Source organism: Rhinoderma darwinii, chromosome 5 (genome assembly GCF_050947455.1).
Source record: "Rhinoderma darwinii isolate aRhiDar2 chromosome 5, aRhiDar2.hap1, whole genome shotgun sequence".
Classification (NCBI taxonomy): domain Eukaryota; kingdom Metazoa; phylum Chordata; class Amphibia; order Anura; family Rhinodermatidae; genus Rhinoderma; species Rhinoderma darwinii.
Genome location: NC_134691.1, coordinates 27,218,964 through 27,238,048, shown reverse-complemented (window position 1 = coordinate 27,238,048; position 19,085 = coordinate 27,218,964). Strand labels below are relative to the sequence as shown.

The following is a 19,085-nucleotide window of genomic DNA, read 5'->3' as shown; positions in this document are numbered from 1 at the left end:
ACATACGGCTCAGTATGCAGCTCCCCTGTCACTCTCTTGGGAGACGACTTCACGTAACTAATGTTCTGTTTTACGTACTTTTTATGTATTTCCCTTTTCTTATATAGTGCTAACGTGTTCCGCAGCGCTGTAAAGAGCTTGTCACCAATGGTGTCCTCAGTCTAATTTTCCTATATCAGACACACATGTTCTAGGGCCAATTTCCTAGGTAGACAATTAACCTATCAGTATGTATTTGGAGTGTGGGAGGAAACCCAGGCAAACACGGGGAGAATGTACAAACTGGGACTAAAACACTTTTTTTATTTTCTTTTAAAAGGGGCTGTCCTGACAGTGTTTCGGTTTTCTATACTGATGATGTATCCACCGGTTAGGTCATCAGTATATGATCGGTGCCGGTCCGACCCCTCCGGACCCATCCGCTGTTTCGGCTGCCTCCAGGCACTGGAAGTTATGCAGTGGTTGGTCCCGGATGCAGACGGCTCTGGTTACAGTCTAGCGGCCGTGCTGCAGCTCTACTATTCACTTGAATCAGAGCAGAGCTGCAGCACGGCTGCTATAATGTCACTCGAGCCGTCTGCATCCGGCACCGACCACTGCATGTTTCCTGGCTGCTAGAACAGCTGATCGGAGCAGGGTCCAGGTTTCTGACCCCCAGCGATCAAATAATGATGACCTAACCTGCGGATATGTCATTAGTATAAAAAACCGCCCCCTGTCTGGACATCCCTTTAACTCCATGTTACGATGGAAGATTAGCGTTGCTGTGTTCAGTTGAGAAGTTTCCAAAATAAGAGAAGAATATCTGTATTGCTATTGTCTAAATATTTAACTTTTTTTTATTTTTTTATTATTAGAGTCTAATACAAGCGCATTATTTCATATGAATTCATCTGAATGGCCAGAAAGAAATGTTTTACAGAATTTGGAAAATTTTGAGAAAATAAAGCAGAGAATTAGGTAAGTGTTTTTTTTTTCATGAATCGGAGACTGTTTATGATTGTTATCGTGTGTGTGATCTGTCTATATATTGGCGGTTCTCTATTTCCTCGCCTCTCTTCAGGGCGTCGATTCTCTCCAGTTCATCAGAGCAGCTGCTTGGCCGGAAGGACATTCAAAAAGAGGGGAATACTCTACTGGATGCGAAGGAGTTACTGAAATACTTCACTCCACATGGTGCAGCCATAGGGGAGCTCCAGCCGTTGCAGGTTCAAAGAGGGTAAAGGTCCCGTTTATTACACACCTATATATTACATCAGGGAGACATTCGATTCTGGTGAGAAGGCATCCCCGATTAAGTGGAAAAGGGGAGTAAATGTGCAGCAGTAGGGGGGGGGGGCGACTTATTTTATTGTTGGGTTACAGGAAATTGTATTTAAGTGTAAATATTTTGTAATTAATAACTTCACCCAAAGAACCTCTCTAATAGCAGTAAGAAAAAATCCTTTAAGGTGCCCGTATGTTGACCGAGCCGGCCGACCATGTAATGTGTGTGGCAGTGTGCCGACTCTTTACCAACGGAGAGGTCGCGGGGGAGAAGAATCAGCCGTCACAAGAGATGTGGTGGGGGTTCTTATTTCCCTCTCCCCATTGGGAACAAGTGTATGGGGGAGTCGAGAGGAATAGCTATCAGCTGCACGAGCGTTCGGCCGACAGCTATCTAAAGTGTATGGCCACCTATTGTCCCACATCAGGGGGGTCCAGCAGGTACCATATTGTCAGACCGTTAAAATGTTCTGAGAAGATGTGCAGGCCAAATCCACTATGTGGTTAGAAAACATTTGTTTGTTCGCTCTCACGAAGACCAATACAGAGATCAGAGATCAGTTGACCCCACAGCAAGCCACACATTAGCCTTACATGCCGGCAATGCAAATGAATGACCTTCCATGTAATGTATGGACAGGCCGGGCCTGCCCAGGAGGGAGCACAGAGTGGCTTTCTATTCCCGCACATAGACTGACCACCCTCTGACACCCTTCTGTAAAGCGGTTGTTGTGGAGTGACTACCCCTTAGACCCCGTCCTGTCCTCCACATATAAAGTGATGTCCTAATGGAGAGGCCTTGGCGTCGTCAGGTACTTGCTGACATCAGTTGGATTGAGCTGTCCCTCCTACAGACCGACCTTTTAATATTTTATTATTATTTCTCGATCTGTGAGATATCTGAACAAGTTCTCATATCTAGTCCGGTGTTTCCGTGTTCAAGTGCCTGTCCTGACCTCACATTAGATCACGGTGATCAGTTTGTAGTAATATAAAGATAACCTGTAGATCATGTGTTTAAAGAGAAGCTTTCACCTGCCCGTACATGAGCAGCATGTAATAGGCCGGCTGCACAAACTCTCTCACTTTACACTTTTTTCCTCTCTTCCTCCGTTTACATATCGGTGCCGTTATATTTGGCGCCCGATATGTAAATAAACCCTTGAATGGTCAATGGGGAGTTTCTATCTAACTAAATGGCAAGGGGGCGCGATCTAATGCGCTACGGTCAGTGTCAAGGCGGCTTGCTTCCCTCCCGTGAGAACACACACAGACTGAGAGAGCGCTCTCTGCAGAACCACCAGTCTGTGTGTGATCTTGCGGGAGGGAACACAGCGCAAGCTGCCCTGACACTGACCGTAGCTGATTGGACAATGTCAGAGTGAAGAGATCACGCCCCCGCTGCAATTTAGTTAGATAGAAACGCCCCATTGACAGTTCAGGGGGTTATTTACATATCAGGCGCCAAATATAACGGGACCGATATGTAAAGAGCGGAGGAGTAGAGGAAAAAAGTGTAAAGTGAGCGGGTTTGTGAAGCCTGGCCTATAACCAGCTGCTCATGTACGGGGAGGTGAAAGGTTCTCTTTGATGCCGCTCCGAGTGTCGTTGCTTAAAATCCAAATAATCCAATGTATGAGGGCAAATTACAGAATGTATATTACCTCAAACATGGAAAAATTACTTATGGAATCCAATTTTTGTCTTGTTTGTTCCGGGATGATCATCTCCCATGTGCAGAGGCTGCGTATAAAGCTAAAGAAGGAAAATTCATGTAAAACTAAACTGGCGTCTTTGTTCTTTGTGTGGCATAGAACGTTGCTCTAGCACCGTGTACCCAGAGGTCGCAAGAACGCCGCTACAGGCATGGGTGTGCTGTGAATTCAGTGTCGTTCATACTTCTAGGCTTGAGACTGAATTGGATGCGGACGGGCAAAGCTGCCGGGGTTCAAATGAGTACTCAAGGAGTAGCCCTCCAAAGCTCTACTTTTGTACTTATTTTAATTTTCACACGGTACCGAGCTGGCGGCTCAATGGCGTTACCAGGTGCCTGCACATAGTCAGTAAGGAGCGCCTCCGATCTGCATCTGGCTGATGAGTACTAAAGCTGGTCAGCGGCTCCACGCTAGCCCCTTAGGCCTAGTTCACACAGAGTTTTTTGGCGCTGTGTTTGATGTGGAAACCATGCCGAAATCACCTCCTATCCATAATATGACCTTTCTTGAGGTGTGTTCCGCCTCAAAAATCCCATTTAAATCAATGGGACGGCCACCGCGTTTTTTTACTAGGATTTTTCCTTTGTTGACGAAAACCACCTAAAAAAACAAAACCTGCCGGTCTCCTGAAGATGGTGAATGGCTGTCTATAGCTCGTATCTGTATCTAAGGCCTTGTTCAGACATCGCCTCTTCCTGGCCCAACTGCATGTTTACTGACTTGATCGAACAGTCCTGGTCTGACCACAGGTCTAATCCCCATGATATGCTGCTAGTTGAGGTCATTTAACCCATAGTTCGTCTGGGATTAAAATTCACCTGCATCACCGTGTCTATGTAAATGTTCTCTCTGTACCCTCTGTCACCCCATTGGCACCGCCATAACCCAGTTGCAGGTGCTGATGGGTTTTCATGGCACCAAAAAAATGACTAACTTATGGCTCTTGATTGTAGTATTGACCCAAAATAGTTGCGTTCTCCAGGAGTTAAATTGAGTTATGGCCAATGATCTACTACTCGTCGGATAAAAGTTAATTCAGAGGAGTATTTTAAAAAAATGTTAAAAATATTTTATGCCATATATGCATGTACCTGTATTGGGCATTGCTATGTGTAGGAGAATAAAGCCTCGTGCACGCGACCATAGTGGTGTGCACAGGCCGTGATTTGCGGCTCGGACGGCCGCGGTGTCACCCGCAAATCACGGGCCGTGAACATTCATTTCAATGAGCCTGGACCGAAAAATGCGGCCGTAATAAGACACGTCCTATCTTTTTGCGGTCCAGGCTCCCGGCAATGCACGGACCATTGAAACCACGGTCGGCTGCATGCCCCCCCCTTAGGGCATTTGTTTTTTTTGTATTTAACCAACCAACTTATAAAAGAGAAACCCGAAACACTTTAGTTTTGCCCCCCCCCCCCCCCTCTCTCTACCCATGACCTACAAAATATAATCATGTCAGGCAAAAAAAAACCTGTAAGAATGCAGTGACATTTAGTAAAAGGAAAGGGTTAGACACGGCCAGTTTCGTTTTTTTCCTCCCCGCCTTCCAAAAGCCGTAACTTCTTTCTTTTTCCGTCGGCATAGCCGTATGAGGGCTTGTTTTTTTGCAGGACAAGTTGTAGTTTTTAATGGCACCATTTATTGTACCGCATAATGTACTGGGAATCTGGAAAAAATTATTTGTGGGGTGAAATGGAAAAATAAAAACCACGATTACGCCATTATTTTGGGGGGGTTTTCTTTTTACGACATCCATCAGGCGGTAAAAACGACATGTGCACCCTATTCTACAGGTTACTACGATTACGGCGATACCTAATTTGTTTTGTTTTATGTTTTTAGCGGTGTGAGGGCTTTATTTTTTTGCAGAGCGAGCCGTAGTTTTCACCGATTTTTATAAATGAGGTGACCAAAAACAGAAACCGAAATTTGTGCGTTTTATATATATATATATATATATATATATATATATTTATTTTTTTTTCACCATTCACAGAACGGGTTAAACAACGCTGTATTGTGATAGTTCAGACTTTTACAGACTCGGCGATACCAGTTATGTTAAACTTTTTTATTTTTTTTAAACATTGACTTAGGGAAAAAATTCTACATTTTATTTTATTTTTTTTTAACTTTTAATACTTTTTTTGGAACATAAAAAAACCTTTGTCAGTTTTTTACTTTATTTATTAGTCCCCCCAGGGGACTTGAACCGCGATCGTTGGATGGCTTGCGTGATATACTGCAATACGAATGTATTGCAGTATATTGTGGTTGTGACCGTCTCCTTTGAAGCATTGCTGGAGGGGAGGTTTCAAAGGAGTACAAAGATGGCGGACCTGGGGGCCCTCATTTAAGGTGTTAAACGAGCGGAATCAAAGTGATCTTTGATTCCGCCCGTTGGAGTGAGGTGTCGTCTGTGTAACACAGCCGTCACCCGCTGAGTATGGAGCGCGCACAGCCTGTGAGCGTGCTGCATACCTCCCTTTGCGACATTTCAGTACTAGTACGTCGGATGTCGCCAAGGGGTTAAACTAGAAACGGTTATAAAAGCCTTAAAATACCTCCGTGGTTAAAAAAAAAAAATCCTTCCGTAATAATAAAACCCTAAAATATATTGCAGCGTTGATCTTCTGCGTACGGTGTGACACACTCAATAAAATGCAGAAATAAGGACGAGCGTGCACTCCACCTCCTACACCCCAGGGGTCTTGCAATATGGCTCCTCTTATTTATTCCCTAAAATCGCCACCTTTTTTATATTATCGCTCTCTATTTTATTTGTAAATCTGACTCATTCTGAGGTAGTGAAATATGTGACCTCTTGCCATATAAAGGATCACAAGACTTGCCATGCTTCACTATGGACACTAGAGGGCGCTGTGGATTCTGTTTTCTACTTTTACACGGGCTTTTCAATTCTACAAATGAGTTTTTTAAAGTTTAGTTGTTCCTCATCTCGGGTTCACTGTGATTTATTAAGAGACGACAAAGCATAGAGGGAAAATACTCCATGAAATAAGTTACTATGAAATATTACTGATTATCATTTCTGTTACTTTTACATCCCATTTCTGGGAATACTGGCTGACCACCAATAGAAGTGCCATTGCAGCTCCCACCGTGGTCGCTGCCCGGCCTTCCTAGAGTTACAATGGCATATCTACCTAGTCATGCCGTGATGCAATCCTTGCTCCAATGTTACTGTAAGACTAGGCAGATATACCACTCAGGGGCCACCCTTGTGGGAGCTTTAATGGCCCTCATATTGCTTGTCATCTATCTTTCTATATTGCCATACTATTTTTCTGAGGCCTATAAGACATTTCACTCTTTCAGCAATGAGTTTCTAAAGCCTCATTCATACACATGAGACGAACCACTATAACGTGTGTGTGTGTGTTTTTTGTCCTGGGCCTGCTGTATACTATCGTATATAATATGGCCCCTGCAGTATATTGCCCCTATAGTGCACCCCGCACAATATAATGCCCCTATATCTGCCCCCACAGAGCATAATGCCCCTCATATCTGCCACTTCCCTAGTATAATGCCCCAATAGCTGCCTCTACATAGTATAATGCCCCTATAGCAGCCCTCACATTGTATAATGCCCCCAATATATGCACCCCATACAGTATAAAATCCCCCATAGCTGCACCCACGCTGTATAATGCACCCAATAGTGCCTGATAGAAATAATAATATACATACTCGCCTAACCCCATTCCCATGACGAGTGGAGGAGATCCCTCTGTTCTGTGCGGTACGGCGCAGACAGGCGCGATGACGTCACCGCCTCGCATACATCTCTCTCTCACTTTTTCTCTAACAGGGTTGTCCAAACTGGGATGATTTCTTAGAATTATTTGCTAATCGCTGCGGCCGTTCATTCCCCTGCAGGGAAGTGGTAATATTGTATGACGTCCCCTACAAATAATTGTGTGACCATAAAAACCATCGTCGTTCCAAGCCCGCCAGAGTGGGAGCTTCTCTTTACAGCAGCTCCGGCTCAGAGGTGGTTCCTTGCTATGATGTCCACTTTTTTATATGGGACGACCCCTTTACCGAGAGGGATCGGTCAAGCCGCTCTGCGGAGTAGGAGGTGCAGTAACCCCCCCCTTCACCAAACCTCCCGTTTTATCACCTCTTCTAATCGTGTTACTAATTGTCGCCTCTATAGAGGACGAGAGTCGATGGGGGTTTCTGGGTTTTGTCAAATGGAAACTCCTTGGAGGTCAGGTGGTTTTGGGTTTAAAAGGTGCAGATACACAGCCCTCCTCCATGTAAGCTCTTCTGAACCCCTCTGTGTTGTGCCTAAAAGATGTAGATCAAGGCCCAAGAGAGATGGGGAGTGAGATTTGATGGGGAGTGCGGTCCATAGAGGGGCCCCCTGCACACATTGTGGACTTTGCGGATTTTCGGTCTGAAAATCCAGATGGAGACTGTTGTAGGCATGCGGAGGAAATAAAAATAAATCTCATCCGCATGCTGCTGAACGTTTTCTGCCCGTAAATCAGAGCGTGCTCATTGTGGTCTGGAAGTTCACTGCGAATTTCACCCTTTTTCAGTGTATAAGGGGTGAAATACACCGCAAAATCCACACCGAACACGTGCAGATTTTGCTCCAGAAATGCTGCGGCACATCCAAAACAAACCTGCTACGTGTGTGGGCCCCCAAAATCAGCTTTTCCTTCCTAGTAAATTACTGTTGTAAGTCCCGAATACCAGGCGGGGACGTCCAGGGCTACATCAGTACCACAATTTGATATTCCGGCTTAGCGGTTATGCCTTGTAAAATGTGAGCAGTGGAGCTGTTGGCCTCTGGTGTCCTTCGTTTCTGTTTCCCTCACATACTGCCCTATGAAGCGCTTTTCGATTGCGCTTTTGCTCGCAGTAGCTTTATGATGAACCCCTTATATCTTTGGTGACGGGCCTGTAAGAATCCTGACCCCCCCCCCCTCAGGACTACGGCCTCTGTCAGTGTTTGGAGCACAGGTCCATGCTTTCATTTCCACTCTGTTACACTTGTTCTAGTCCACGTGAGAAAGATGCTGAGCTGTGTAATGTGTACTTAAAGAGGCTCTGTCACCAGATTTTGCAGCCCCTATCTGCTATTGCAGCAGATCGGCGCTGCAATGTAGATTACAGTAACGTCTTTATTTAAAAAAAACGAGCATTTTTGGCCAAGTTATGACCATTTTTGTAGTTATGCAAATGAGGCTTGCAAAAGTCCAAGTGGGTGTGTTTAAAAGTAAAAGTCCAAGTGGGCGTGTATTATGTGTGTACATCGGGGCGTTTTTAATACTTTCACTAGCTGGGCGCTCTGATGAGAAGTAACATCCTCTTCTCTTCAGAACGCCCAGCTTCTGGCAGTGAAGATCTGTGACGTCACTCACAGGTCCTGCATCGTGACGGCCACATCAGCACCAGAGGCTACAGTTGATTCTGCAGCAGCATCAGCGTTTGCAGGTAAGTCGATCTGCTGCAGAATCAACTGTAGCCTCTGGTGCCGACACGATGCAGGACCTGTGAGTGACGTCACAGATCTGCACTGCCAGAAGCTGGGCGTTCTGAAGAGAAGAGGATGTTACTTCTCTTCAGAGCGCCCAGCTAGTGAAAGTATTAAAAACGCCCCGATGTACGCACATAATACACGCCCACTTGGACTTTTACTTTTAAACACACCCACTTGGACTTTTGCAAGCCTCATTTGCATAACTACAAAAATGGTCATAACTTGGCCAAAAATGCTTGTTTTTTAAAAATAAAAACGTTACTGTAATCTACATTGCAGCGCCTACCTGCTGCAATAGGAGATAGGGGCTGAAAAATCTGGTGACAGAGCCTCTTTAACACTGACCTCTGTATGAACCTCCAGGCAGCTTGTTATATAGGAGATGGTGGGCCCGGGGACCAGTACATTCCCTTATGTCACACAGCAACCAGGGTGGGCTACGACTTTTGTAGGAGAACTTGATAGATCGCTCTCTACACAAGATTCCGGGAGACTAAAAAGCTTATCAGGAGCATCTCGAGGACCCGGCCTGTCTTGCTTTACACTGACCGCCTATTTCAATAGACACTTTCAATCCCTAGTTACTGAGCAAAGGAGACTGAGTGCAGGAGGTGGGCATGTCTTTTCACTGCCTGCCTATACAAATCTATGGAGGGGGGGAGGAGGAGGAGGGAGTAAGGGCATAGAACGACAGACATGCCGCTAATACAAGCCTGTGGAAAGGGGAGGAGGTAGCTGAGAAAGAGACAGGCTGCCCATCGAAGTCTGGGGAGGGGAGTAGAGGGAGAGACACACAGATGCTGCAGCAGCAGCTTTCTGGTAAGTGTAACATGTCACCCCAGTGCTGGATTCTCAGCTACACAGCTCAGTACTGCTGTATGATGTCCTCCATGCGCTGCTGCGCATATATATATATATATATATATATATATATATAATATATATATATATATATATATATATATATGAGAGATATACATACATACATACATACGAGCATCTCTATCTGTAATTATATATAAATATGAGAGAGATATACATACATACATACGAGCATCTCTATCTGTAAATATATATATATAATTACAGATAGAGATGTTCGTATGTATGTATATCTCTCTCATATATATATATATATATATATATTTACAGATAGAGATGCTCGTATGTATGTATGTATGTATATCTCTCTCATATTTATATATATATATATATATGAGAGATCTTTTCCTGTGTGTAGTATATAGAAGACGTGACCGTTAGGCTCCGTCCACTGATTCATAGAAATTGGGAAAACTGCTAAATAAGGCCAAACACAAGTCATATAATGGCCAAAAAATAGTGTTATTGCTCATGTACACACAGGACAGCTTATTCTGAAAAATCATGTGAAAAGTGCCTTTTTAGTTCATAAAAATGTAGAAGATTTGTTGTAAGTCCTTTATATATACAGATCAATATAACCTATGGTCCTGATCTTTTTCCCCCACTCTCTTGTCTTCCAGTGATAACGCTTTCCGGTTAACTCCAGAACTTACCCCCCGGAAACTGAGAGCCCTGCCTTTCGAAAAAGCGTCTGAATGTCATTACCACGGACTTGAGTAAGTTCTTAATAATTTCCTCATTTAGATCTCCCCAGAGCCGGATCTCCCCCAGACGCAGGAAAGGCTGAAATCCACCGCACGTGCTGCTATGGTGGTGCAGTGATACTTCTGCTTATATTTGCACCACAGTCAATGCACGGTGTCGCAGAGCTGCGCGGGTTTCACGTCTTCATTGCACCTCGCATGAATATAAGTTATGGCGACAGGATTTACCCAAACTTACTGATCAGTGGGGATATGATGGGATCGTAACGCATTCACTGCTAAAGTGGCAACCACAAAATACTCCAGCGATGCAGTGTCATTGTTGCTGCCCTTTTGCCATAGTATTACAAATATCCCGTTGTCTGTGACATTGCTTCACTCTCTCCCCTTCAGGTATTGCCTTGATAACAGGAAATCTCTAGATCGCGACGTAGCGTTTACAGAGCTCCAGTCTCGTCTCATTCGCTACGAAACCCAGACAACCTGTACCAGAGAATGCTGTCCAATCCCTTTTGCCTTGAGCCCCCTTCCGTCTCCTGCCGTTCTCTCTGAGCCAGGTAGTGTTCCGGATGGAGAATCCTTGCAAGGTGTGGACCCCCTGAGGCTCAAACGCCGATCCAGGGACCTCGATGGGTTGATTGCAAGTAAAAGGTACAGGTCTTGAATTCCACATTTTATCATCTTTTTTTTTTGTTTGTTTTAAAAGGAATAATGGAGTTGTATTTTTTATTATATTACCTTCGTAGCCTTAGGGTGAACTGTTTTGCAGAATATATTAGGGATTATGTACTTGTTTTCATTGCTTCACAGGCAATCTTCAGGCTGCATTCACACTTCCGTTCTCCCATCCATTCTCATTTGCCCAAAAAAAAAGGATCTGAACCCAGCTCAAGGAAGAATGGAAATAACCCCAAAAAGATTGCTGAGGGACGGCTTCCCTTCTTCCCTCTGCTGGATTCCAATCCTTTTTTTGACTATAGGATTTTTTTCTTGGCGAGACAACCCCTTTTGAAAATTAATCCAGCAGGTCCGGCTGTTCTAATTTTCGGCAGTCTGTCGCGATCTGTGACTGCTGCAGGGATCATATACTATTACGTGACGGGTGCACTACAAATCTCCGTCCTCGTTCACAGGGGGTGTTATGCCATAGTAGGTCATGTGTACTAGAGTTGTTTTTATGGGACAATCCATTTAAAAACGGACTGGAGGAAGGGGCTCCTGAGCACACGTGTGTATTCAGCCTTCATTTCCAAGACCAATGTGCATGTTGTTAAAGGTTTTTCCCTCCAGACTTTGTGTTATATTAACTGTATATACTTTAAAAGTTTGGTTGTGGTTTGACCATAGGCAACCGCATTGATGCTGAGAATGGGGGTTGCCAAATTCTAATGTCTTGGAAGCAAGTGGCTGCGTGCAGGGTCACTTAGCATTAGAGTATAGCCACTTGTTCATTTTGATATATCAAAGTCCTCACCGTGATGTGTTTTATGTTTGACTCCAGGTTCGCTAAATCTGAAAGCTCAGACTCTTTGCTGTCTCTTGCTAGTGAAAGCAGTGGTCCGAAGTCTAGCATTAACGTAACGAGACCTCGTTCTGAAAGGATCGCACCGCCAGTGTCCTCCTCAGTGAGACCTTCATCCAGAGATCGGGGAACAGCTTTGAGCAGCCAAGCGACCCAACCCAAACAAAGTGTGAATCCGGAGAATGAGCTCAAGGAGTCTAGGTCTCAGAAACACAATCGGGTAAGATGTCTTAGGCTACATTCACACAAGCGTTACAGATTTCCGCGCGTAAACGCGCATAAATGATTGGAATTGATGCGTAAGTCACGCAAAGCACACGGATGTGCGTCCGTTTACTGCGTGTGGTTTTCAAGCACCCGTTGACTTTAATGGGCACGTAGGTGCGTAAAAACGCACCAATATAGGACATGTAGTGAGTTTCATGCAGCAGACTCTCGTTGCGTGAAAACCCACGCATGTGTGAACAGCCCCATTGAAATCAATGGGTCAGTGTTCTGTGAGTGATTTCCACACACCGCACATGGACGAGTTTTACACTCGTCTGAATGAGCCCTTAGTTGCTTTCTATCCTAACTTTTGGGACTGGTTTGAATGATCACAGGGCAGCTTAGTAAATTTACGAGCTCAAAAGATGAACCACACCAGTGTTCCACAGATCAATATAATATAGCTTTATATCAGTGCTTGTGCTCCCTTGTAATTTTGTATGAACTTAAGGGAACATTGCACCTAGAAAGGAATTAAGAAAACGTACCCACAGTGTCGGTCAATGTGTAGGATTGTCTTGTAGAAATGTTGTAGAGAACACGGACGTTTAACCCCTTCCCGCAATATGACGGGTTCGGCGCGTTGGCTTAACAAGCAGCTTCCCGCAATCAGACGTACCAGACCCGTCATGAAGATGAAGCAGGCACAGGAGCTGTGCGCGCTTCATCTTCAGCGGGTGACAGCTGTAATATACAGCTGACATCCCGCTGCAACGGCGGCGATGGCAATTACCGCCGATCGCCGTCGCTTAACCCCTTCAATGCGGCGGTCAACGGCGTCCGCAGCATTGAAGTGGTTGACAGAGAAGGCCCCAAAATCCTCTAGGTGCTCCTTTGCTTCTGAGGCCGATGTTTCAGTATATAAGCACACTAGGGCCACATGTGGGATATTTCTAAAAACTGGGATTCTGGGTAATAAATATTGAGTTGCGTTTCTCTGGTAAAAACCCACAGGATTAAATATGAATATCTGCAAAAGAAATTACATTTGTAAATTCCAACTCCCCTACTTTAATTTATTTCTTGTGAAACACCCAAAGGGTTAAGAAACTTTCTTAATGCTGTTTTGAATACTTTGAGGGGTGCAGTTTTTAAAATGGGGGGATTTATGGGGGTTTGTATTGTATTGTATGGCCCCCAGAACTGAATTGGTCCCTGTAAAAATAGCCTTTTGAAATTTTCTTGAATATGTAAGAAATTGCTGCTAAAGTTCTAAGCCTTGCAACGTCCTAGAAAAATAAAAGGATGTTCAAAAAACAATGCAAACATAAAGTAGACAAATGGGGAATGTATAATAGTAACTATTATGTGTGGTATTACTACCGGTTTTACAAGCAGATACATTTAAATATAGAAAAGCGCTAATTTTCTCTAAATTTTGGTGTTTTTTGAATTTATCGACCACATATTTTCACTAACAAAGTACAACATGTCACAAGAAAACAATTCCAGAATCGCTTGGATAGGCAAAAGCATTCCAACGTTATTACCACATAAAGTGACACATGTCAGATAAAAAAAAATCTGCTACGTTTTTAAGGCCAAAACAGGCTCAGTCGTGAAGGGGTTAAGGGGGTTTTCTGAGCTTAAAATGTAAAAAACAAAACCGTAGAAGTACCTATATGTTTTCCACCTTACTCTAGTAGTCATTTTTCATTTTCACCCTTGCCCAGCTCTTTACAGTATCTGTTTTGATGCTACCAGTTCAATGGACAACTGGGCGTGTTTTCTCGTATTACCAACTGGGCGTGTATTGTGTTTTTACCAACTGGGCGTTGTGAATAGAAGTGTATGACGCTGACAAATCAGCATCATACACTTCTCATCGTTCCCACCCAGCTTCTTTCACTAAATACACACAGCGTGCCGTCACCCACAGGTCCTTCAACCTTGTCGTCGGACAAAGAAGATACATCGGCTGAAAGGCGTCCAAAAGGTAAATATGCTCGTCTCTAGGGAGTTTACTATGTTTACCTGCACATGGTGATGCTGCTGCAAATTCAACTGTACGCCTGGAGCTGTGATGTATTCTCTCTTCCGACGCCAAGGTTGAAGGACCTGTGGGTGACGTCACGCTGTGTCTGCAGTGAAAGAAGCTGGCTGAGAATGATGACGTCACCCACAGGTCCTTCAACCTTGGCGTCGGAAGAGAGAATACACCACAGCTCCAGGCGTACAGTTGAATTTGCAGCAGCATCACCATGTGCAGGTAAGCATAGCAAACTCCCTAGAGACGAGCATATTTACCTTTTGGACGCCTTTCAGCCGATGTATCTTCTTTGTCCGACGACAAGGTTGAAGGACCTGTGGGTGACGGCACGCTGTGTGTATTTAGTGAAAGAAGCTGGGTGGGAACGATGAGAAGTGTATGATGCTGATTTGTCAGCGTCATACACTTCTATTCATAACGCCCAGTTGGTAAAAACACAATACACGCCCAGTTGGTAATACGAGAAAACACGCCCAGTTGTCCATTGAAAAGCTCATTTGCATAAATATAAAATTGCTCATAACTTGGCCAAAAATGATCGTTTTTAAAAAACAAAAACCTTGCTGTTCTCTACATTGCAGCGCCGATCACATTCAATAAGAGATAGGGATTTGATAATCTGGTGTCAGAGCCTCTTTAAAGACCAAGCCGATTTTTTTTTTTTTTTTAAATCTGACGTGTCCCTTTATGTGGTAATAACTTTGGAATTCTTTTACCTAACCAAGCAATTCTGGGACTGTTTTCTCGTGACATAATGTACTTTGTTAGTGAAAAAATTTGGTAGAAAAATTCAATATTTATTTGTGAAAAACACCAAAATGTAGAGAAAATTTGCAAAAATTAGCACTTTTCTATATTTATTTAAATGTATCTGTTTGTAAAACAGGTAGTACTAGCGGTGGACAATGTATAGTAATACCGTTCCTCTTTTTAATTTCTCACTATTATACAATCTAACTTGGTGTCATGTTAAGCATGCGTGGCTGTTGCTATAGGGGGAGGAGGATTTACTGATATGCCGACTCTAGTCTCCTGGAAGATCAATAAAGATTGGCAATGATGAAGAGTAACATTCCTGATCCCTGTATTCCCTGATCCCTGTATTCCCTGATCCCTGTATTCCCTGACAGCAGACACTCCGGCTAATTTGCACGAAAAGCTTTACCTAATTGCTTATCCTACTACCTGGACACGGTGTTGGGAGTCGTTTTAGGCTCTGCTGCATAATGTCGATCTCTCTGCCTGTATTTCACAACCGTACTTTTTAAAGTGTACCTAATTTTTCAGGCGACATTTTTCAGAAAAAGCGGTCATATGTGTGTGCATGAGGAATAACACTATTTCTGGCCACTATATGACTTGTATTTGGCCTTTTTTTTTTTTTTTAAGCAGTTTTCCCCTCTGCATGTTCCCTTTCTAATTCTCAGTTGTCTCTGAGCTAGTGGACGGAGCCTCATGTCTTCTATACACTGCACACATAGAAGAGGGGAATCCTGCTCTACTATCGCTATAACACACACTATATATATATATATATATATATATATATATATATATAATCTGCAGCAGCATGGAGGACCTTTTATACAGCAGTAATGAGCAGTGTAGCTAAGAATCCAGCAGTGGGGTGACACGCACCTCTTACCAGAAGCTGTAGCGCATCTGGGTGTGTTTTTCTCATTCTGCTCACCTCTCCATAGACTTCTATGGGTAGCTTGTTTGACACACTCTCTGCTCCCTCCTCCTTCTTCCCCTCCCCTCTGCTTATACTTGTATGGGCAGCATGTCTGTGTCTCTTTCTCTGCTCCCCCTCTCCCTACTCCTGCTCCCCCTTCCTTCACTTTAGACTTGTATGGGCAGGCAGTCCATCTTCTCTGCTCTGTAACTAGGGATGGATTTTGCTAGACAACAGGGGGTGGACAGCAGATTACAGGAAGGGAGACGCCTAGAGGCAGCAACTACACACAGAATTTGAGTGGATAAAATGACTACGTTGTAACATTAAGTTAATCGGAGTTGATCTATATCAGGTACACTATTCGATCAGCATAAGTTGTTTGAAAAGTTAGTGTCCATTTAAATTGCTATTGAAATACTGGTAAATTTATATCCTCATGGAGAGGCTGGATGGTGTTTTTAGAAGGTGTGATGGAACGTGAGAGCCGCCGGTGATGTTTGTACTCAGCCGATAACACCAGGGACAGGCGAATAGTCACAAGAGATTTGTCACTCATCCAAAATGTGTGTAGCGTCATAATCTGTAAATAAATGAATTCTCCAAATATTCTGCCTCCATTCCCTTTAGCCTATTTAGGGATCTCTGTGGACGGGAACGTTGCTCTCTATCAGTATACACTATTGTAAATGACTATATCAATGGACTGTCTCTCTTTGGTTAAGGAACTGCAGTGTAAATGCTCTGAAAGTGCGGGACGGCTGTTTTCAGTGGAGCACAGTTACACCTGACCCAGTTACTATTAGTACTTTGTCTTCTGGATCAATAGATAACAATGGGGTTAGTTAAGTGTTCCTGTATAAGAGGTTGCACTAAAACAGTTGATAGACGGCTCCGTGAGCGCTAAATAGGATCGGTGCCAATAAAACCGTTCGGATTATGATTCCTAAAGGTCCAGCAACACTTACCATGATCTCTTAATGTTTGATCCTTTTTTGTCCCACATAGCAATCAGGAGACCATAAAAAAACGAGACTGCTGGAAAGAAACCATACTCACCTGTTAAATCCCCTGCAGCTCCAGCGCTGATGCTCCGGTGATCCCCGCCAGTCTTTGTTTATTTTTTCTGCAGCGATAACATGCCGTACATCCATGTGACCGCTGCAACCAATCACTGGCCTCGGCGATGACATGCCGTACATCCATGTGACCGCTGCAACCAATCACTGGCCTCAGCGATGACATGCCGTACATCCATGTGACCGCTGCAACCAATCACTGGCCTCAGCGATGACATGCCGTACATCCATGTGACCGCTGCAACCAATCACTGGCCTCAGCGATGACATGCCGTACATCCATGTGACTTCTGCAACCAATCACTGGCCTCAGCGATGATGCTGGCATGTACGGTATGTCATCGCTGAGACCGGCAGTTCACTTGAATGGAGCTTTGTTGCTGTTGCCTGCACCTCAGTGCCAGATGCTGATTTAGGCGAGTTATGTCTTATTAGTTAGTGTTAGAACTTATACTTGCGGTGCAAGGCCAGCGCTGCACGTATATTCATTCACAGGGCAGAATAAATATCTGACCGATCCACTTCATCGTGACCGCTAATCACACAAAAATCACACGTATTCATAAAGACCATGTAAAAACAGCGGTCTATATCTGCCGCCTTAGGCTTAGTTCACACGGGGCGGATACGCTGCGTAAAGTTACACTGTGTTGGCCACAGGGAATTCAGGGTGAAAAACCGCACCAAACTGGTGTCGTTTTTCGCCTGTAATGTCCGCTGCGGAAAACTGCAGCATTTAGCGTTTCATCCCAGGAGACCACTGCAGCCTATGATTGGCTGCAGCAGCAGTGACACGGGCTGAAATGCCATCCCAGGAGGCCGGCCTGGAGGAAGGAACGCAGACTTCTGGGTAAGTAGAATTTTTTTTTTTCTCTGCGTTGCGGTTTTTTTCTGACGAATCACTGCGATTCCGCCGCAAATAAAACGCAACAACTGCTATTTGTTGCGAGTTTTACCTCCCCATTGAATTTAATGGGGGAAAACCCGCAGCGTTTACGCAAATACAACGCACAGTGTGGATGAGATTTGTTCACCACGCTGTGGATATTCCGCAACAAATTCCGTTGCGGAATATCCGCAGTATTTGCGCAACACGTGAGCTGACCCTTACAGTCCAGACATAAAATAACCGCAATATCTGTTTTATTTTCCCAGATGCTGAAGGAGGTGGTTAGTAAAATGCTTCAAAAACACGGCGTTCCGGAGGGGCACCAGTGCTACACCGCCTGCAGCCAGCGCCTTTTTGACATATCCAAATTTTTCCTGAAGGTGAGCGGCTGTTTGGTTATTACTCTGTGTGTTTGTTGTCTGTGTTCACGTGTAAAGGATAAACTGGAGGAGATTTTTAGAATGATCCGGCTACAAACGTTTCCTGCACCCGGCAAACTGTTTTTGGAATATAGTTGGTCTCCGGGACGTCCAGTCATTCCCTGGTGTGGACCACGGTGAGAGTCATTGGGAGAGATTTTTTTTAAGACTGGCGTTTCATGTGCCCGTTTTAATAAACAATTTGTTGGAGTAAGAAGCAACATATTTATTAACCACTTAATGACACGGTCCAATTTTGATTTTTCCTCCCCGCCTTCCAAAATCCATAACTTGCTTTCTATTTTTTCGTCGGTATAAGGGCTTTTTTTTTTTTTTTTTGTGGCCCAAGTTGTAGTTTTCCATAGCACCATTTAACCCCTTCCCGCTCCTTGACGTACTATTACGTCATGGCAGCTGTATCGTTCGCGCTCCATGCCGTAATAGTACGTCTCAGGAGTAACGCCCGTTTCGGCCGTCCTCCCGACACATACAGGAGCTGTGACGCTGCTGTCTTGTTCAGCAGCTGTCACAGCTCCTACAGCGGGGACCGATCGCTGTGTCCCCGCTGATTAACCCCTTAAAAGCTGCGTTCTATAGAGAGCGCGGCTTTTTAGGGGTTAAGCTGCCATCGCCGGCCTACTACGCGATAGCGGCCGGCGATGGTGACTATGGCAACCGGACACCAAACAATGGCGTCCGGCTATGCCATAGACGGAAGCCTAGTGGGTCCTGACAACGTCAGGACCCACTATGCTTGCTGTCAGTGAGTAGCTGACAGCTCTAATACACTGCACTACGCATGTAGTGCAGTGTATTAGAATAGCGATCAGGGCCTCCTGCCCTCAAGTCCCCTAGTGGGACAAAGTAATAAAGTTAAAAAAAAGTTAAAAAAAGATGTGTAAAAATAAGAAAATAAAAGATTTAAAAGTATTAAAAGTAAAAATCCCTCTTTTTCCCTTATCAGTCCTTTATTATTAATAAAAATATATAAACAAACACATAAACTATACATAATTGGTATCGCCGCGTCCGTAACGGCCTGAACTACAACATTATTTCGTTATTTATCCCGCACGGTGAACGCCGTAAGAGAAAATAATAATAAACCGTACCACAATCACAATTCTTTGGTCACTTCACCTCCCAAAAAATG

General features: G+C 44.2%; 1 protein-coding gene across 2 annotated transcripts in view; it reads left to right on the top strand.

Moving 5' to 3' along the window:
* MTBP (MDM2 binding protein) overlaps positions 1-19,085 on the top strand; it is a 59,478-nt gene that overhangs the window by 25,563 nt on the left and 14,830 nt on the right. For both annotated transcript variants that reach the window (XM_075825778.1, XM_075825779.1), the window contains 6 exons: positions 858-960; positions 1,064-1,219; positions 10,008-10,103; positions 10,485-10,742; positions 11,593-11,833; positions 17,780-17,893. In XM_075825778.1, coding sequence (XP_075681893.1) covers positions 858-960; positions 1,064-1,219; positions 10,008-10,103; positions 10,485-10,742; positions 11,593-11,833; positions 17,780-17,893 — 968 coding nt within the window. The remainder of the gene's footprint in view (positions 1-857; positions 961-1,063; positions 1,220-10,007; positions 10,104-10,484; positions 10,743-11,592; positions 11,834-17,779; positions 17,894-19,085) is intronic.